Here is a 22763-nt window from a genome sequence, read left to right on the forward strand (position 1 = left end):
ATTTAGTATATTCTAGGAACTGAAAAACCAGAAGACAAATACTGCATGATCTCATTTATATGTGAAATCTAAAGAAGTCAAACTCATAGGAGTAGATAGTAGAATGGTGATTACCAACCGATGGCTGGAGAAAGGGGAGATGTTGATCAGTTTTAGCTAGACAGCAGGAATAAGCTTTAGTGATCTACTACACAGAATGGTGACTATAATTAATAATAATCCATATATATAAATATATACAATTATTGCCAATTAAAAATAAAAGTTAGAAAATTCATCATCTCAGCAAGTAATAATGAACAAATGTAAAATTAACACTTTAAAATTGTAATTACTATATTGCTTGTGCAGACACTTTTAAGTAGGCAATTCGTTATACATTTTTATATCATATTTGAGTCATATTTAAAGGGAAAAGCACTGATGAGGTTAATTTTCAAGAATATGGTCAAAAAAAGAGAAGAGCAACTCTTAAAATTACTATAAAGAATAAACACAGTGAATTACCTCATATTCCTGGGAAAACTTCAAGTTGTCATTTGCTTTCAATCTTTCAATGTGGTCTGCAAGTTCCAAGATGGGTATTGGAGGATGGCTAGCCATACCTATTGAAAAAAGGAAAGAAGAAAAACATTTGAAAACAAATGAAAACGATGCTAGCCATTCCAAAATATAGAGAATACTATAGTTAGAAATGGCCTGAAAATATGTGAGTAGTAAAGATGTTTTAGGTGAGGAAGCAGGCAAATAGTTTGGTTACTCAAAGCAGGACATGCTCTGGGAAGATGAATTTTGTAGCCAAATGAAAAGTCACCAAGCAAAATCTCCAAACTAACACTCCTAGTGTAAAAGAAAGCGTTATTGTGCTATGAATCAATGAGGTTAGCTAGCGGAGGAAACTGACAGTCAGGCTTGATGTCAACTTCTGCTTTGAGTAATGACTTTTATGCCATTTCAAACTCCTTCTCCTGCACTGTGTGAAATGGAAATTGTGTGGAATTAAATGGTGTAAAGTGAACTAAGAAAACAGACACTGAGAAAGGCCTAAAAGGGAAAGAGTAGTAGCTTGATAGTAAACATAAAATGACTTATGCATAATCAAGGAAAACTAACTTGAAGAATGAAGGTTACCAGGGTAACCGGAATCATCTGAACCTGCAAAGGAAATGATGGTGTAAATAAAATAAAATAGAACAAATTCTTAAAAAAAATGAAATGGAAAGCCTGATATATTTTTTCAAAGGACTAATCAAAATGCTGCAAGTTTTTGCAGGATTCATTATACATTGTGGCTAGTACAATGTGACTACTACATTAAGATCGCTAATATTTCACAAACCTGTAGGTGACTGACATTCACATGCAAACATAGACACAAAGAATGACATGCACCACGGCTCATTGACGATAATCACTGAAGGCACAATCAGAAACCAAACTGAGCTTCAAAAATGTTTCCACTAGTAGCAGATTGTAGAGGTTGGGGTTGCAGCCTTCTTCTGGACATTTATAAATGGCCACACTAACAACTCTGTGATATTTTGCCCCAGGTCCCCATTATTCAACCCCCAGCAAACCTACAATCTACTTTAGGTGTAAACATCTTTGTCCACTAATGAGAAATGAATTCAGGAAAGTGATCAAATGATGAAAAGACAGGAGGGAAAGAGGGTGAAGAAAGAAGGAAAGCAGAGACGGGGGCTGACACATTCTAGTTCATTCAGCCAGTGGAAGATATACTAATTTCATAGATTCCATGAAAAATAATCCACTATTAATTTTGGTGACTCCCGTGTCTTTCTGATGTTTTCTCACTTTTCATATGATTTGTCTTTTTTTTTTTCCTATTAATTTTACAGAAGTATCATGAAAGAGCATTGCTGACTCTTATCTCACAGACACAAATTCCAGCTGGCTAGAAAAATCTGAACTAGCATGTCCCCAGGGAAGCCACTGAAGCAGAAAAAGAATGAGGGAGGAGCTCAAACTGGAAGCCATGTGTTGACATTCTGCTGTCACTGTGGCTGTCTGGAGGGAGGCTACAGAATGATGGCCATAGAGTCAACATGACATGTGACTACTTTAAGAGCATTTTAGGAATTATACCATTGTTAAAAGTCACCCAGTAAGTTCCTTTATCTCAAATGCCAAATTGTCAATGGTTCTGTAAGTTAAGTAAAAGCTACCCCGCTCTTTGAAGACTACCACTTTAGCAAGTGTTGTGAATTCTGGTGGTTTAGTTTTTATGGCTATGAAGGTCTGCTTCCAGTCAGCTAAAATTTTAGTGGAGAGCCAATAAAACTGAATTGCTTGCAAGTAGAAATTCTTTGTTGGTGATATAATAATGCCTTTGGAACAAAATTTTGGAACCCTTTCTGACACTTTTCTGTATTAATGGTAGAACTGAAATAATTTACATTCTGTGGAGGAAGTGAGAGGGTGACAGTGATCTGATAATTACATGATCTTATCCAGATGAGGCACCCCCAATGAAAAGAATGGAAATGCAAAGGCATAGGTGACTTTAGGCTTATCTGGAAATGGAAATGGACTGATATGGACATCATTACAGTACTTTAACAGAGAAAATAATAGAGACAAAGATGTTTAGACCTTTTCGAGCGAATCGTGGGAGAGAGTTATTATCATATATGGACTGAGTGGTGGTTTGGCTAGAGAGGGAGGACACAGAGCCAATCAGGGAGGCGTAGGGGACTGAATTACTGCTCAAAGCTGCAAAAAGTAAAGCCAGTTGGAGATGGGAAAAGTATTAGTATTACAGCAGTAGAAGACCATAATAATAACCAAAGATGTGATCAACATATTTACTTGAGGCATGCACTGGCACATGATCTGGAATTATTATATTGGAAGCTTATTAAAGAAAAATTCAAGCAGACCTACATTGGCTCATTATATTCCACATCAGAATATATATACGTATATCTATTACATGCAAGATATCATAGCATTAAAGAATCGCTACATAAAACTTATCATTGGATACCATATTGCACTCAATTTCTAAGTAAAAATGGCAGATGGATGTTTCACAGAAAAGGGAGGAGAATTTGTGTGAATCCAATGGTACGGGAGAAAGAATCCTGGCTTAGAATACTGGACTTGGGTTCTACTTCTGGTTTTGTCATCTACTAATAGGGACAAATCACCATTTGTGAAGCGCCTTTGATTTCTTTAACTGTTAAAATCAGAGTATAGAACTAGATAAATTCAAGAGCCATTCTCTTCTTCATAACTTTCATTCTTCCCACACACAGATAGAACTTCTGAACAGAGAAGGGTCTATTGGACATGGTGCAAATGTAAGGGTTCTAAAAGTTATTGTACCTCTTCTTTGAGGGGGGGTGGAGAGTACTTACTTTTTACAAAATAGAAAAGTAGTATGCAGTTGAATTGTTTATTTTTTCAACTATTTAAGTTTGCTGCTATTTTCTCTCATTAGTCAAAGTGTATACACAGTCTATTATGATGTTATATCATATATCAGAAAAGACTGAATGTCAGCATAAAAATAATCCTCCAGAGTAAAACTCCTCTAAGTTGAAACTGTTTAGCTCATATCAGAAAACAATGACCAAGGATCTACTTCAAAATATTGTTACAAAATTCTGCAGAAACATCTCCACTGCCCAATATTGAAAGAAAGTTATATGATATAAACAAGTATGTTAGATTTTAAATGAAAAGATAGACACTAAGAAAACTATGAAGTTGACCTCAACTGTGGTATCCTTTCAATGTTTTGTCTGGCAACATGACCGCTGCTCACAGTCTATAAACCAAAGTCTTTACTACATCAGAGTTTTCACATTTAAATTACTTGATGTGCTTTAAATTTTTTTTTTTTTTTTTGCAGGCTGTACACCAGACCAATTCAGGTCTCTGGATGTGGGAGCTATATATTGATATTTTTAAAGTTCCCCAGCGCTGGCTCTTAGTCCTATGTGATTCATGAGGCGGGGCCTATAACTCCATTTATTCCTTTTTTTTCCATTTAGAAGTCATATCAGGATTTAAGAGAATGAGAAGAGCTTTCTCTTGGTGATATTCTTGAATCCCCTCTAACATCCCATTAGCAAGCTTTGGTACTTCAGCTATTATTAGCAGCCAAGAACTTGAAGGAGAGCTAACAAATACGGAGGGCTTGCCAGTGTCATGATCTCATCAGTTCAAAGCTACAAATGTACAACAGAAGTGCTTTTTTTTTTTTTTTTTTTTAATTTTTTGAGATGGAGTCTCACTCTGTTGCCCAGTTGCCTAGGCTGGAGTGTAGTGGTGCAACCTCAGCTCACTGCAAGCTCCACTTCCCGGGTTCAAGCGGTTCTCCTGCTTCAGCCTCCTGAGTAGCTGGGATTACAGGGACGTACCACCACACCCGGCTAATATTTATATTTTTAGTAGAGACGGGGTTTCACCATGTTGGTCAGGCTGGTCTCAAACTCCTGACCTCGTGATCCACCTGCCTTGGCCTTCCAAAGTGCTAGAATTACAGGCATGAGCCACTGTGCCCGGCCCATAAATGCATTTTAAAGGCACGCATCAAATCTGGTAAGACTTTTCATTTTGAAGCTATGATCTCCACAGTATAGTGTCAACGTGAAAAATGACAGATGCAGTCACTGAAATCTGCCTTAGGTTGGAGGAAAAAAACAGGATGGCTCCCTTTAATAGGGTACATATTTGTAAGACTAATGTCATGGTGACTTCCTTATAAGAAGTAAACTTTAAAATCATGGCATCTTAACCTGAGAGGCACCTTAGAGACGACTTAGTCCAGTACTTTCATTTTATACAAGAGGACTCAAATCCAGAAAAGTTAGATGATTTCTCTACATAAGCCCAGACAGTAAATAACATCTCAACATGCAGCTTGGGTATCTTTCTACTGTAGTATTTCTAGAATGGCATTTGCGATCTTCTAAATAAAGTGGGGGGCAAAGTCTCCATGGATGAAAGGGGCTAGACTGGTAAGATAAATGACTGAAGGTGGCTAAGTATTATACAGTCAACATTTTCACACACACACACAAAATGCAGTAATTCCCATTTCCTCACAATGAGCAGGTTTCCAGGGCTGGCTTTTGTTTCTCTACTTTGAACAGAGACTCCAGAAAGAACAATAATTCTTTACTATGTGAAAAATAGCCATAAGCGTGACATAAATGACAACTAACGCTCAATCTCAATGTCACTCATCTTTAGGGCTAGTGTACACGTGGGGGGCTTCTGAAAAGGGTGAAACTATTCAGCTCCAGGACTTGCTCTGCCAAGTGAGAATGCAAGGCCAATTGGTTCAGACTGTTCAGGTTTTCAATAGCCACTAAAAATCCAGAGTTTCCTGTGGCATTTCCTCAGTTTTCAATTTGACTCAAAATTTTGTTGAAACTCAGTCCATGTCAAAAGAAGCTCTTCTGCAGTCCACATATGGCTAACTAGATTATGGCCTTTGTTTTAAAAGAACAAAACCTTCTTTCATCTATGTGTATGTGAATTAGAATCAAGGAGTGTTGGGAGTGACAGATTGCACGCCTGTATCCACAAGACAATGGACTAGATACTGCTTTGTGCTGGGGATATAAAGAAGTATGCTTCTTGCATGGTTCATCCCCTATGGGTTCATCTACCTCCCCTCTCTCTAACCTGATCCCTGAAAAATGAAGCCCAGGAGAGTTAAAGAACTCGATCAAGGTCATCATTATCAGCAGAACTGTAGCTGCATGAGGATTTGATCCCATACCATGTCCACTCTCATTTAGCACATTTCACATTACGCCATGCTGTCTCTCAAATCATTTAACATCCCTGGACAAATGGTGACAGGTACATAAAGCTGGGTCTTTAAGACTGTTTGGGCTGTCTATGCAGCAAGACAGAGATCATAAACCATCCTCAGTTTGAGAAAAAGTGTCAATATAGGGACTTCACCTACGTCATCTGTTTCAATGATGGGGAAGAGGAAAAGAGGATGCAAAAGCACATCTGTATTTTCCAGGTACTTCTTGCCAAAATATCCTAAGTTTCCATTAAAACATGAACTAACGGTATGAATTTAAAATGTTAAAAACTGGAATGCCATTTGGCAGAATACTTTTTAGAACCTAATTTATGGTATTTTTGCTTTTCAAATGTCCTGCTCTAGTTTACTAAGTCAGTAAGGCTACTGAATGCTTCAAATGATTTTATTATCCATAGAAAAATATTTATGAAACACTTGCTCTATTTTCATACTTTTAAACTTTACATTAAATGCCAATAGGCACTATATAACTATTCTGCTAAGTAGAGTTTTTGAAGTCATTAATAACGATGGTATATCATTTAGATTATTTTTTTCTGTCACTATATATGTGTGTTTGTAATGACTCAGTAATAGTCTCTTCATGACTTTCCTTACTGACAAACTGTGATAAAGTCTGGAGAATAGTTTGTGCTTATGGACCAAAGAGAAGCTAATTTTTTCATCAAATCAATTACCACAGTCTTAACAAAAGTAGACTTCTATGAGCTAACAGTCAGAAAGAGAAAATTAGTTCATTAAATATTTGTCATATTTTTAACATAATTTATGCACTATTTAGAATTCCCTGAATGAAATACAAATACTCTGCTATGTTTATTATTTGTATCACAAACTAATGATAAATTAAAGATAAAGAGAACATTGATTTGTAAGCTTCCTGATACAACAATAATGACAATTAGACTTGATTTGTGACTGGGGATCATTATTAAATGAGAGTCACCAAAAGTGCTCTTCTAGGTAAGTACTGAATGGCATAATTAAAATTCAAAATTTTTACTTGATTGCAGGAGTTTCTGTCCAGCCTGGGCAACCGAGGAAGACCCCATTTCTGCAAAAAAAAAAATTATTTAAATGAACTGGGCATGGTGGCACATGCCTGTGGTCCCGTTACTTGGGAGGTTGAGGTTGGAGGATTACTTGAGTGGAGAATGTTGAGGCTACAGTGAGCTATGATTGTGCCACTGCACTCAAGCCTGGGCAACAGAGCAAGATCCTGCCTCAAAACATTTAAAAAATTTTTTGTAAAATTCAATCCTAATGTAGACTTTCTCAAAATATAGAATTTGAACAAGCTGTTTCTTTGTATCAGAAATCTGGCACTTAGATTTAATGAATCATCGTTTTCAGAAAATAAAACAGAAAGAACACATTCGGTATTCTTAACCTAGGTCATATGCCTAAATTCCTTACGGTATAAAATAAAATATGAATGTATGAAGAAAGTATACATAAAAATGGATCTTGTTAGCATTGATCCAATTAATAGTATTAATAGATCAGAAGAGAGAGCTGAAGAGCTTTTTAAAGCTTATTCAGTTGCTGTGCAGACATTTCTGCTGCTGATACCATATTTCTGACTCGTTAACTTTTTATGAGTTTGTTTTTGTTTTTCACAGCCCATCAATCACCTACCATCCATGTATGCTTTAGGGCAAAACATACTAAGGTCATCCACGGAATGAAAACGAGGTCTTTATGTTGTAATATCTGATCATTGAGTTTTAAATCTCTTTTCCTAAAAGGTGCAAGCATAAACACTATAATTTTGGTTTTGTTTGCAGGTATTTTTGGGCCAGGGAGGAGGTATGAACAGGGACAGCAGACATTTTAACATTGAATGTGCAGGCACAGGGAAAGGTCGATGATTGGTGCACCACCAGTACTACCAGTAGCTCTTCCCTTACAACTTTCTTTGTACTGAAAAGAAAGTGAATTTCTCTAAGATCCTCAACCTCTAAATTTTCTTTGCTGGGAAAAAGAAGAAAAATGAACACATATTAGTGATTTGTTTTTTTTTTAAAATATATATCACCATCTTTTAATAATATTATATTTATCTTCATCATTTTGTCCAATTCTAGAGGCCATGGGCCAGAGGGGGTCAAACCTTCAGTAAAGGATTTTTACAATATTTCGAAAAGTCTGTAATTGGGTCTCTCTATCAAAATGGTAAATGTGCCTGCCCTAGGACCCTGCTATCATATTTCCAGGTGTCTGCCATGCAGAAATAGCAATGATGGTGTCAAAATATATGGGTTCAATACAGTAGTATCTGTAATAGCAAAAATGAGAAATAACTTAGCCTCCACTAATAGGGAACGAGTCAATACATTTTTATATCTACAGAACTGACTACCATCATTGCCATGGGCTGTTAAAAAGAAGATAAGACGTATTAATACACTCACTTGAAAAAGGTCAATTTTTATATAGTTAAATGTCACAACAGCAAATTGTGTGTGTATACATATACGACATACATACACACACACACTCCTCCCTACCTACTCTATATCATTTAAATAACTACATATACAAATTAAGTCTGGAACGATATACATGAAACTGTATATGGCAGATATTTCTGGAGACTAAATTGGAGTAATGACAAAATATTTTAATGTTTATTTTAAATATGTCAAATAACAAAAGAAAAAAAGAAGTGGTGGGATGAAGAGTAATTTTTCTTCTTTAAAAGTGCTTTTATTGGCCCCTTTCCCACCATACAATTATAAAAATTTTCAAATGTACAAAAAGTTAAAGAGTAGTATAATGAACACCTAAATGGCCACAATCTATATGCAATAACTGTTAACAAACTTATTTTCTATTTTCCAAAATTTTCCCAATAAACGTGTTGCCTTTGAAATTAAAGAGAAGATGCTCTGGGAGGGACAGACTAAAATAATTTGGAAATTGTTTATAAAAGAAAGAAAGAGAAAACTTTCCTTCCAAATGAGGCTAACACAGTTCATTTTTGTTTAACAAGCAACATATCTATTAACCCATCCTAGTGCACACCCAGTTACTGCTGGTTACAGAGATGTATGGAGCTTAATGGACGTTTCCTTTAAATGCATCTTTTATAAGTGAGTATTTTCTTCCCTTCTTCCACAGACCTTAAAATTAAAACTTGATCAGCAGTTAATAATTCCAGTAAATTCCTCTACTACATCACCTCTCCCTTTTACTTATCTTGCCCATCTTATTCCATTATCTGTTAGAACTAATAAGTCAAACGTCAGCTAAATGATACCTTCCTATATACTTAAGTCCCCATTTTAATTTGGTAGTTATTGGTGAAACAACTGATGTTACTTAAATTGCCTGTTCCACACTAATTCTGGCTGACCTTGTACACTAATAATCAATGATTTATTGTTTAAATCATTATTCTCTTAAATGATGAGGCAGCTCATGCTGTCTCAAATATAACTTGGCTATACAATGCCATCTGAACTACAATAAGACAGATATTTACAATCGTGCAAAATACTTACAAGCTGAGGTGCCTGCTTTCAATTGTGAAAGCATGAGCTTCCCCAGCCTGTTCAGGTGCTTACATACAGTGCTTCACAGACTGACATGATTTTTTTTCATTGTAAAGGATACTTTAATAATGAAAGTGTGCAAGCACAAAAAATGATAAATATTCCTGTATATTTGTCCAGACTTACCATGTGAACCCATCACTTAAGTAACAGATTAGTCCTAACACTACGCAGCATCCTGGAATCCTATCAGACTGTTTATCCTAAATCTAGTCCTAGTCCTAGAAAAACTACCATTTAGGGGGAGAAAAAAAATTTATTCAACAATTCCATATTGTCTCTGATGCAGCAATGGGTTAAGTCACAATTACATTATGCTCAATAAGAGAAAAATAAAATGGTTTTTCAGAACGGGCTGGGTTGGTGATTCTTTTTTCACTCATCTTAATGCTAAAAAGACCAAGAACTTTGTTGCCAATAATGGACTAGTGGGCTTCAGCCCTGAACTACCTCTAGCTGCCAGCAGCATCAGAGACTTCAGAATGAGAAGATACAGCAACTCCTTAAAGTGCTCCGTACAGATTCAAGTCCAAGCTACTTCTTTGGAAGGCTCTCAGCAGTGTCGGACAGTGACTTGATTCTCGTCTAAAAGTTTGAAAATGTGCTAAAGCAATGTTCCTCCCCACACTCTCCAACCTCACAAGGATGGTTATACTGACAAAAAAGCACGTTTCTCTGTCTTCTCTTTGTGCCTTAGCTGAGCAACAGTGGACGGAAATCTTAACTTTCTGACCCAACTGTGTTTGTGGTACTGCATTTAAGGGCACAGTTCTTTGACGTACTTAGATTGTTGGAATGCTACATTTATATGAAATTGGGAATAACAGGCAGAATTAAGGAAAAAAGGATCTGACTCCTTAAATCTAGATTCTCCAAAAGAATAAATAACTTAGAATGTAAATGAATCTATCACTCACAAAATGATTTTTTTGAGAAAGTAGAATTTATGAAATCACTGAACGAAGCAATGTGCTTTCTTTACCTTCTGAAAGGCCTACTGAATTTCAAATTGTAATGTTTGTTTGCTATTTTATCCTTCACAACAAACCCATCAGAAGTGGAAATCAATTTGCCTTCGGGAACAAACTCTGTACTAGGTACTGGTTATATAAATCACAGTCATCTTATTTCGTTGAAAGACTTTTTTTTTTAACAGAAGATGTGGATTATTAATTCTCTACTTATGTATATTATTAATAAATATTTTCAAGTGTTATAATGTTTGGGGATAAGCAATTATACATTCATAGTAGATATAATATACTAAAAAGCCACATTTCAGATAGTGAAATGTAAATAATTTAAAAACCTAAAAATTAAGCATCATAGCACCTGTTATGCAACACCTAATAAAGGATTATTTTATTTCATTTTCCAAGAAAACCCTTGCTTCTTCGTGAAAAAGAGGAGACGAACAAGCACAAAAGGGTTATTGGGTTAATAACCCCACATTTTGCTCTCATCCTATTGACAAGTAATTAAGGTAATTCACAGCCACTGGCTAAAATCTATGCAGCCTGAAGCAAATGGTCACATCTCTATGAATTTCACATTAACAGCAGAGTCTATTTCCTTTGTAAAATGGTATAAATTTTCCAGACAGCAGGCCACACCATAGAGCTTGGATGGCAAATAAACAATTTCAACAAATCAAGCTTAAGTGAATTGCTTACCTGAGCTAAAGGGCATAATGTACTGCTTCCTGAGTGAACAGATGTGCCAGGATCTTAGGACAATTTCTCCTTTGCTAGTCTCCTCCTCTACTACAGCTCCTCTCTTATCTCATTTTGTCCACTTTATTCCCTCATCCATTTGAGATGATAAGTCTAACTTTAGTTAAATGACACCTTCCTTTATACTCAGGTCCCCATTTTAATTTCGTAAAGTCATTGGTGATACAAGAGATGTTACAACTGTAACATTCATTTTTCTTTCTGCTAGCTTATATAAAATTTAACAGATTCTCTCTATAAATGGATATAATCTTCCCAAATACATTGGGAAAATTAAATGGCCAATAGAATTCTTGAGTTTGGCCATATTTGCAAAATTACATCTGAAAGTGAAAAGTACTTGCAGCCAGAGGTCTCCTGGTTGAAGACATTCCTATTCTCTTACCTGCAGTCACCAGCACCTGCTAATCACTCTCTCTACATAGTTCCCATTCTTGCTTTGTATTTATTTCTGGCAACATTTTCTGTTGGTGCTAGAGGAGGTGAGGCGTAGCACTTTCATTGGCTCTCTTCTTTTGTGGTACCTTTGCCTTTCTGCTCAACCTTATACTGTATTTCTGCCTCTGGTGGAAGACCAACGTTGGTTCCAGCACAAATGACATTTATGTGAAAAACAGAGGAAGGAGGGGCAGTGCAGAGATAGTCGCAAGGTACTGAGAAATCTGATCCATTTTTCTATTTCCACAATATGTTGCTCTTTTAAAGGGTGATGAGGTAAGAAATGCAAAGAATCATGTAGCACATCATTTCTTCAGCTTTTGGGTCCTCTATACATTGAATTTGCCAAATTGAAAGGAATATAAATTTCTGGGTCCATTATTAAGAAGTTGCCTGTAGGCCAGGAGTGGTGGCTAATGCCTCTAATCCCAGCACTTTGGGAGGCTGAGGCAGATGAATTGCTGGAGCCCAGGAGTTGGAGCCCAGCTTGTGCAACACGGCCAAGCTCCATCTCCACAAAAAAACCAAAAAATTGGCTGGGTGTGGTGGCATGCCCTAGTATTCCCAGCTACCTGGGAAGCGGAGGTAGGGGGATCACCTGAGCCTGGGAGGTTCAGGCTGCAGTGAGCCATGATTTTGCTACTGCACTCCAGCCTGAACAATCAAGTGAGACCCTCTCTCAAAAAATCCATCAATCAAACAAACAATGAAAAACAAAAAGAAGTTGCCTATAGCCTGAAGTAGTCAGTATCCACCTATTTCAAAAAGCGCTGAACCAACGAAATTTACTACAGTAACTTAATTTATATCAAGTTGCCTTAATAAAGTACTGAGTAGGTGACTCAATATGATGCATCCAGAGGGCTACAATCTATCCTGGAAGATGACACAAGTTTGTTCAATCATCATGCACACGTTCCCGGTGCATGATGAAATAATTTTTTTTTAAGTCTAACCTCATATGAGTTAGAATTTTTTTTGAATACCAACATTATGATGATTGTATAGCCACACTGAAAATGCTAAACATTTCTTTCAATTGAAGAGTTACTAGTTACTATGGTATAGCTACATGTAAAAGAGAAAATATGCTGAACATAATAAACCACGTTCAAAATAATTCACTGTAAAATGTGTACTGTAATACATTTGCAGTGTATCATACTGTGAATCAGAACATCCATACGACACAAAGAAACTTGTCTACAATTTGTGGGACAACACTACAACCACATTTTAATCCCAAAGACTTCTTAGATTAGCTCTTCACTTTGTTCAGTATCATAACGTATTAAGACAGGGTCACTCGGTTTTATATTTTCAGCTCCCTCTGCCATTCATAATTTGCCATTCATTTGGTATACACATGCTTTAGTTGAATGAAAGCAAAAGAGCTCTAGGCCTGAATAAACAATATTGTACTGAAGGCCCCTCAGCAGGAATAGTAGTGTTCCTCTGTTGAGGCACTTAATGTTCTTTATTTTAAGAAACAAGTATAATTTTTGTTATCCTCAGTCACTTTATGTTTCTCTCTAGTAAGAAGTGATCAGTGACATTTAGTAGAGGTAATATTTAAAAATATTTACCTCATTTTCCTACCTGCCTCCCTCCCTTTCTTCCTTCCTCTTTCAGAGTGCCATAAACACAAACAAAAAGGAAAATACAGAACAAATCTATGCTTTCCCATGGGGTGAAAGATGTGTACAGTCATCCATCCATTTACTCATTTATTCACTTGATAAGAAACTGAATTCTTTCCAGATTGGTGTCATTGGAAATAATAAAAACAATACTCACGCCCATAAAAATGATAGATATTATTATAAAGACTACAGTTCTTCCAAAATTTGAAGGAGAACCACATTTCTTTTTCTTCCCCACCCCATTTTAGGTTTGCATAAAGAACTTAATTTCCTTTCAGACTTGTGCTTGGGCAAGCCTCCATAATAGTAAAATAAAAGAGCAGGATGAACAAAATGGTTCAAAATAAAGTGATACCTTCAACTCTTTTTTTTTTTTTTTTTTAAGACAGAGTCTTACTCTGTCACTCAGGCTGGAGTGCACTGGCGAGATCTCTGCTCACTGCAAGCTCCGCCTCCCGGGTTCCCGCCATTCTCCTGCATCAGCCTCCCGAGTAGCTGGGACTACAGGCGCCCGCCGCCACGCCCGGTTAATTTTTTGTATTTTTAGTACAGACGGGGTTTCACCATGTTAGCCAGGGTGGTCTCGATCTCCTGATCTCGTGATCCGCCCCCTTCGGCCTCCCAAACTGCTGGCATTACAGGCGTGAGCCATCGCGCTGGGCCTCAACTCTTAATATCAATTGAGCTATACAACTTCTGGTAAAGACTGTGTGTGGATTAGATGTGTGGTGGTTCTTACCTGGTGTTTGAAAGTTAAGGCGCCTCAGTTCTACGGGGTCTGTTGGGTGGTGTGAAGGGATCTCCTTACTGTTCGGTATGCTGCTTTTTCTAGAGTCGGACTCTGCCCTCTTCCTATAGGGGGGAAATAGAAGTTTAAGAAGAAAACAAAAATCAATGGAAACAGATAAAATTAAGCAGAGAGCTGCACCTGCACTCCCCCCCCCACATCCCAAGTTTTCGGGTTTACAACATTTTAACCCAGCTGACTTGTGACCCAGTTCAGGTTGCTTTTCTTCCCTTGGCCTAATTGTTCTCTCAGGTCTAAAATTTTTGTTTAAGTGGATGATCTCGAAGTCCTGCTTCAACTGTATGATTAAATAATTCAGCAACTCTGCCTTTTGGCTTCAAGGGGATCTTGGTGAGATACACGTGGACCCTTATCGAGCAATTCTCTTATCTACTAGCTCTATTTGTGAGGAACAGGAGAGGATACCCCTGAGTCGCCAATACTAAGACTGTTGTTACCGCAGAGAAACTACCTGAGCTTAAGCTGAAGAGCTAAATCTGTCCACCTTTGCCCTAAGTATATATAAGTGGTGACTACAGCGAGGAGATGCCTTAGATTTTCCCATACGGTAGGTAAATACAAGTGCATTTTTAAGATGCCAAGTTATCCTAATACCTAGGAGAATTGGGACCAGGTTAAACAAACCTCCCCTTTCTCTTTCAAATGTGAAGGAAAAAAAAGTGTTAGCTGTTAACAGTACTAAGCTGTGATTAATATTTTGTTAATGAAAGGTTCATAGAAAGATGAGAGAAAAAGTAATTTCACCTGGTGGGTAGATCAGCTCTCCTGATAATCATTCAAGGTGCCATTGACAGTGCCTTGTTATAAATGTGATTCTTCACACAATACATTTTAACTTTGTTTTAAAAGCTATCTACTAGCTTTATTATCCCCATTTAAGCTCTCATTATGTAATTTTAACTAATTTCTAAGCAAGAAATGTCAGATCTGTATATAAGATTTCTTTATCCAATAAAAAAAAATTAATCACAGAGTCATAACTACCTTCTTCCAGCTTGAATTAGATTAAAAACCCATTTAATCAACAGAAGCCATTTTCAAATAGTGCTTTTTTTCCCAAATACTAATGCCTGCAATCTCTATGCTGGAGTCACAATCCCAGTATCTCACCGCTGCTCAAAGCAAAGGCATTTTCATTTGGGGGAAACAGGTACTGCACAGTTTAGGAACTTTCCTCTGTTCGATGTGACTGTGGTACAGCTCATTAGTGTTGCTGTGGCAATGGGCTCTCATTCAATGCCACCCAGGTCGTTCTACGGTTAGCCATAGGACTCCTGCTAAATAGCCTTTCTTCCCATTTCTGCTCATCTGTATGAAATAAAACTAACCAGGTGATGAAGAGAAGACTGATACAAAGGGAAAGTGCACATGATTTGCTCAAGTGCAACGCCTTTGACGAAACATCCTTGATGGAATACATTTTCATGGCTCAGTCCTATTAGACATGTTGCTTTCTCGGTACCTTACAGTAACCTGTCTCAGGATTTCCTCTTTCTATCTAAAAGTGTCAGATACAGCCTTGGGACAAAATGTACTGCCAAACCATTCCACCAATCAGAGGTGAGCAGTATTCTGAGACCTGCCAAGGCACTGGCACCTCCAGTTCTATGGAGTAGAAAAGAAGAAAAGAAAGAGAAGAGACAAAGGGCTAGTGAAAAAGATATGAGGAGGAAGAAAAAGACAGGCTTAGAAGATCATGTGAAAGGAGGACATGATGACCAGTTTCAGAGTAGGCAATGTCACTGTGTCTATGCTATGAGTCTTCACCTCACCACACTAAGAGATTCCTTTTACCACTGAAGATGCAAAATCAAAATGGGTTAATGAAACATGACTGGGAGCAGCCAGCCAGTCAATTCGATGTGAAACATGTGGTTGGTCTTCTCATTTCAAATAATACCAATGGACCTTCTCATGTTTTGATCATTTTGCGTTAAGCTGGCACAGATGCATTTCTTTACTAATGTGTCAGGCACTATGACAAAAATTTAGATTTTTCTCTCTTCCCAACGTGGCTCTGCCATTCTTGCAAGATTATGGAAACCAGAATTAGAAATATCTATCCGGGCAAGAAAATTACTTTACTCTTACAGGTATTGTAGGGTAACCTCCTTATCTTCTTTTTCCCTGCGGCTGGGGTGAGTGACACTGAGCTGGAGGGATAGAAAAGAAAACTCTCTGAAGTAATTTAGTCAATTTCTCTGGTTCCAGGAAAGTTAGGAATTACATCTTGTTGCAAAGATGTTGAGTCTCAGAAAACTCAAGACATAGGACTAAAATTACAATTCACAATTTTAATGAACAGGGAGGGATTTACTAACATTTAATAACTAACTTCTCTTTCATTGTCTATTCAAATGAAATTATTTCCAAGACCTCAGTCTCCTGAAATCCAAGCCAAATAGAAAACCAGTTGCTTAAATGTATTTTGCTTAGTTTTGTTTCAATGATCACAACATGGACAATTCTGGCTGTCCACATTCTTATCACATTATTTTTAAACACCTATTATGTGATGTGCTAGAATGATTGTTTTCTAACACAGAAAACATTTCTAGGAAAGAGGAGGAAGATGAAGAGTTTGGTCATCATTGCTAATAATACCAAAGAGTTTTAAAACATTCTCACAAAATATTAAAAGACATATAATGGTCTACATTAGGCCCAACATGAATGTAAGTAGTAACATTTTTCCTGATAAATTTCAGAGGTCTCATCATTCTCATTTTCAGTTTGAAAAATGGAAAGAAGGCCGGGCGCGGTGGCTCAAGCCTGTAATCCCAGCACTTTGGGAGGCCGAGACGGGCAGATCACGAGGTCAGGAGATCGAGACCATCCTGGCTAACACGGTGAAACCCCGTCTCTACTAAAAATACAAAAAAACTAGCCGGGCGAGGTGGCGGGCGCCTGTAGTCCCAGCTACTTGGGAGGCTGAGGCAGGAGAATGGCATAAACCTGGGAGACAGAGCTTGCAGTGAGCTGAGATCCGGCCACTGTACTCCAGCCCGGGTGACAGAGCGAGACTCCGTCTCAAAAAAAAAAAAAAAAAAAAAGAAAAATGGAAAGAATAATGACTACAAACAGATTCTAAATTTTGCCTTGCTATACTATGTATTTTTTCTATTAAGACCATAAAATGTTAGTGTAAGTTTATTTCTTGCAATGAGAAGTATCTACTATGTGGAGGAGTTATGTAGGTGAAAAGGAAATGGAAGATCACTTGAAATTTTGGATCTATCAGAAACTGCTAATACTATACAAACATGCAGTTGTTTGGCATGTGGGTAATACACAACACAAATGCCACTCTGGTCTATAGGGCATTTGCTTTCTCCTAGGGTCCCATCTAGCGGGGAAGAAAAAATTAGGCTCCCAGCCAGGGGGGAAGAAATAACAGGGAAGTTGAGTGAAAGATCATATTTATGGTCCTGAAACAAAGATATACAGAGATGTGAGCAGAGCTTTTTGAAAGAAAGGTATACTTGTTAGAAATATCTACTATCAATATTCAAGTAAATCAATCCAAATACTTGTTTCTGATAACATGAAGAATGTAATCCCAACTCTGCCACTATTGGTATGTGTCAACTACAAATTTTCTTTTCAGTTTCTTTATGTATAAAACAGAGGGAGATTAGAAGATGATGTCTAAATTTTGGCTCAACTCTCTCATTTTAATAGAGAAAGGAAGCACTGATTAAGTTGTAAAATGGGAAAAGTGTTATGATGAAAGGTACAGAGTCTCTCGCTCTGTCGCCCAGGCTGGAGTGCAGTGGCATGATCTTGGCTCACTGCAAGCTCTGCCTCCCGGGTTCATGCCACTCTCCTGCCTCAGCCTCCCAAGTAGCTGGGACTACAGGCGCCCGCCACCATCCCTGGCTAATTTTTTGTATTTTTTAGTAGAGATGGGGTTTCACCATGTTAGCCAGGATGGTCTTGCTCTCCTGACCTCGTGATCTGCCCACCTCGGCCTCCCAAAGCGCTGGGATTACAGGCATGAGCCACCACATCCGGCCGATGAAAGGTAGTATTTTAAGTGAGTTTAAAGTGTTTCGTCTTTTGGCTGAATAACAAAAACAAAAACAAAAACAAAACAAAAAAAACACACACTATTCTGCATGGGTTTTTCTGCTGGATAAATGGACGCTAGAGATGTTCACACAAAAAAGACACCCTCATAGAGGTTTAAAAATTCTTATCATTGAACATGAGGCTTGCTGACCAATGTAAAGTGATTTTAGTGTAAATAATGCAGCAATAGTTCTCAAACTTTAGTATGCATCAGGATCACCTGGGGAGACTTGTTAAAATACAGCCTGGTGGGTCAATGCCTAGACTTTCTGATTTTGTAGGTCTGAGGTGGGGCCCGAGGATGTGTATTTCTATCAAGTTCCCTGGTGATGCTGGTGCTATGGCTGCTGGTCCAGAGGCCACTCAATGGAAACCACTGGAATATGGCACCGGGAGAAAGGTAGGTGATCTTTGAGATGTTTTTTGTAGTTTGATTTTTATCAGGAATTTATATATATGTTATATGCATATTTATACATAAGTGTATATGAATATATAGATATGAGTTAGAAAGCTAGAAGGTTAGTTTGGATTTATCATTCAATAACCACATAGCATATTTTAGCTATTATTATTGCTATTATTATTCCAGACTGGGAGACATGGATAATAATTTTGAATTAGGGAAGAGTTCTCACTAAGGCACTGTCATCAATATTTGCAGGGTGTGAAAATGCTAATATCATTAGGTGATCTGTAGTCAAACTTGAAAACTAATCTTTGGTAAAAACAAAACAAAACAAAACAAAACAGTTTATGAGACACCTCACATTTCTGCCCTGTAAACACATCAACACACACAAATGCCCATTTTAATCTTGACCACAAACAAAACTCAGATATTGGTTTGTGTACTATCTTTTAAACTTCGCCTTTAATCTGGTTTTTTTTCTTTTATAAACAAAATATTTATCTTCCCCAGAATCATTTTAATGAAGTCACTGTGTATATGTAGGCTTTGCCCGTCTTCCACGTGCCAGGTATCATCTTTTGTATGCAGCCCCGCCCTCCCCTCTTCAACAACTCCGAAGTCTACCAGTTTATTTTTTTTCTTACTGAACATGAAAGGGGTTTGTTCTCTATTCCTCACCTGTCGGGTTTACTGCTCCATTTTAATGCAGCAAAAAAAGGAAAAAGAAAGGCTAAATGTTAGTTGGCCAATGGTAACAAGGATAACCATGACAACCAAGATTTAAGAAATAGTGTTCACAAGTAAAGACACACAACTGACATACATTCGGAAGCGACAGCGAATCAAAATATTTATGGACCTCTGATTATGAACTAAACAGAGCTCTGACATGAAGTTACATCACTGAATACACAGTGTGTGTGTGCGTGTGTGTGTGTGTGTGTGAATGACACATGCACTTTTATCCATCACCTATAAAATAATGCCACAATTAATTATATTCCAGGAAGTGTTTGATAGTGGAGAGATAATTTGATTTTTTAAAAACATGCTATGAGAAAACTACTAATGTATTCAATAGGAATACAGCATCATTCCGCAAAAGAAATTCATTCATTTAAAATAAAAAGCCTTCAATTAAGAGGTATGTCATTCCTTTCATATTAAATATCTACAAACTGTATTGAACTATACAGAAATTTGCACAATTGAATACTATACCAAAAGGTAATAAGGTGGCAGAAATTATTTCTTCAAATACCTCTTGCCACATCTTTTTTCCAATGAAGGATTAACCGCATCTTCAGTTTAGGAAAATATAATACTCATCATTATAAATCTATTCATGGCCCATTTATACGGTTGGGCTCATCCAGAGAAACATTTTATTACCAGCCATTGACAGAATATGTATTTTCCTAGTCTGTGGTGCTGTCTGTGAACACAACTAGTTCATGCTTATAGCTCCTTTCACCTGTGATATTATGCTGATGGTTTAAATAACCGTATTATTTCTGCAGCATATAACCTTTTCCTGAAAACAATTAATCTAAAAATCTTCACTTTGAGGCACATTGCAAAGTTTTCAGTGAGTTCCCAATTGCAAAATAAAGGTACTAAGTTCTTCTTGATGCAATGAAATATATACCCAAGTGGCTGCAATATCTGGCCCTGTGAGACAATTCAATCCATCTCTTTTCAAAAATAAAACATCCACATTTAAATTGCACAAACACACACATACAAAGTAAATGATGAAAATGATATCAAACACATTGGTTAATTCTTCTTATTCTTAATTTTAAAGTGATTTACTTAGTGTGCCAGGTTAAAAAAAAATTCTACATAAATGTTTCCAATTTGCTCACTTTTTTAAATCAATGACTTTATCAGGGAATCAGCTGTAGAAAAATCTATGCCTCAGGATGGAAAACCACCTAGTGAATTATCAGTTCTGTGGATTAAAAGGCTGCTTGAGTATTCATATGCACAAATGCATAGTTCTAGATAAAGGTCAGCCTCACCATACACCTGGGTACATATGTGGTACAAATATCTAAGTTTGAAAGCTTTCACAATTGGTAAATTTAAATTACAGGCCAAGGATTTTATTGCAACTCTTGCCAGCCAAAATAAAGGTGATATTGAGTGATGGAGTGAACACATAGAAGGAATTGAGTTTGTTTAATACTGTTTGACTTGTATACATTTAATTATTCAATATTTTTGTGTGCCAGGCACTCTACTAGGCAGTAGGAACACAATAATGAATAAGACAGAGTCCTTGACCTGCAGTTTACCGGAGGCAGAGTGCCATGAAAAGGGGAATTGACAGTAATGCAGTAGGTTCTATAATAGACAGGTAGAAAGTAGTTTAAGAGTCTCGGAAAAGCGATCCTAAGGTAGCCCGAACTGCTAGAGGGGAGGAGAAGAGAGGATAGAAGATGAGGCAAGCACCCAGAAAGCCTTGATTAAGTAGGTAGCATCCTAGCTTACTTCCAAAAGAAGAGTTGGAGTTATCCAAGCCAAAAGGAGTGGCAGGGGAGTGACAGGAAAGGCATTCCTAACCTAAGGAGGGCCTACTCAGAAGCCAGAAAGCAGAGTCAACCAGCAGCTTCCGGTATGGTTGGGTGTGGCCACATATTTCTTCATAGCATCTCAAAATATTCTGGACTGCATTTCTTTCTTTGATGAGGGCTTGGAACAGTATGGAGGGTTGATACAGAAAGAGAAGACTAAAGACACAAAGCTTGCAGAGAGACAGTGTTGGAGCTGGAAAAGGCTGGAGAAACTGAAGCCTATATTTTAGTCTCATCTAGCTCATGGTTTCCACATCCTGAGATGGGGATGAAAAAACAGTGTGCATGCAGGCTAGATTATTACCATTCAAGGATGTTAATTTTGCCTAAAGTATGTCTCAGACTTCTAAGACCACCTGATCTACACTTTATTTGATTCCATAGTAGGTAATAAACACTTTTCATCTATCTTGAAATGCTTTTCCATAGAGGTAAGGTTAACAGTTTATTTTTAAATGTTTATTTTCTATATAAATAATTCTTGGACAGTTCTGGAAAAAAGTCTGAAAAGCCTTACATATGTAACAGATATATAGAATACGAACTTTCAATTGCCTTGTGGATTTTTTGTCGGAGTAGATGGACATGCAATACCAATAGTATTACCTGGTGTTTAATGTTTTCAGATTATAGAACATTATATTAAAAAGGTCTAATTATCTGGTCCACCCACTAACTTTGTAATGAAGGCTAGGTTCAGAGTGTTGGCATGAATTTCTACCCCATGCAACCAGCTAGTCACAGAACTGGGACTTGGACTCAGGTTTCCTGGCTCTTCAGTCCAGTACTGGTCCGAACATTGCTACTACCTTATCTCTGTAATGTGTACTTTAAGCCATGGCCCATATCATATTTTCTAAAAATTACAGTACAAGAAAATTTATAACATTAAAGATATATCAAATATATTTTAATTTTCTGATGATTCAGAGGGCATTTTAGGGATCTTACAAAGCCCTGGTGATATTTTTTGTTACTGATGATCAATGTAGTATAGGTGTACAGATTACTAGATTAAAAACAAAAGTTAAATGAACAGAATGCCAGATCAAAGAGTGTGCCATTTCCACATGAATAGATCTAATAGGAATAAGTCTCAAAGTCTCCTCAGACATCTGGGTAAAATATACTTCTTTATATGATAAAACTATCTGTAGCTACAGACCTATTGCTAATGCAAGCATCTTAGAAGCAGAGATACATGATAAAGTGGATGATCAATATAATGTGAGTTAACAACGTTTTATTCTTATTCTGTTCTCAAAGCATTATTTGCATATGGGAAGTAAAATATTCTGACAATAATAATAATAATGATACTTTCAATTCTGAGTCATTACCAATGACCTGTATATAAACTGAAAGGCACCTAAAAAGAGGGAATGGAGTATTTATTACATAATTAACTTTGCTCAGGATCCAAGCTATAAAAGACACTATTCATTGGGTACAGAAGATTTCCTTTTGAACTGCCTCATGATAATCAAGAAGGACATTGTTGGGTCTACTTGAATTTCAAGTCAGGAATGTTCTTTACTGCTGAAGCAAGCATTTCTATTTCAGAAACGCTTCATGGGCCTTCAGATGGTTAGCTAAATATACTTAGCATTCGAGGATGTGTGCATTTCCCAACAATTGCATTAGACGATGCTTACATAGGCCCACACTGAAATGCTACTCTATTTTAACAGAGTCATAAAACCT

At 37.1% G+C, this 22763-nt stretch overlaps 1 protein-coding gene across 47 annotated transcripts in view; it reads right to left on the minus strand.

The window, feature by feature from the left end:
- Window positions 1-22763, minus strand: part of PTPRD (protein tyrosine phosphatase receptor type D) — a 2329646-nt gene that overhangs the window by 121394 nt on the left and 2185489 nt on the right. For 25 of the 47 annotated variants that reach the window (XM_017949398.3, XM_017949394.3, XM_017949399.3 and 22 more), the window contains 4 exons: window positions 19159-19173; window positions 13929-14041; window positions 1114-1155; window positions 508-605 (listed from right to left, as the gene is read on the minus strand). In XM_017949398.3, coding sequence (XP_017804887.1) covers window positions 508-605; window positions 1114-1155; window positions 13929-14041; window positions 19159-19173 — 268 coding nt within the window. The remainder of the gene's footprint in view (window positions 1-507; window positions 606-1113; window positions 1156-13928; window positions 14042-19158; window positions 19174-22763) is intronic. The other 22 variants (XM_017949412.3, XM_017949414.3, XM_017949411.3 and 19 more) reach the window with 5 other exon arrangements.

The sequence above is a fragment of the Papio anubis genome, chromosome 13 (assembly GCF_008728515.1).
Source record: "Papio anubis isolate 15944 chromosome 13, Panubis1.0, whole genome shotgun sequence".
Classification (NCBI taxonomy): domain Eukaryota; kingdom Metazoa; phylum Chordata; class Mammalia; order Primates; family Cercopithecidae; genus Papio; species Papio anubis.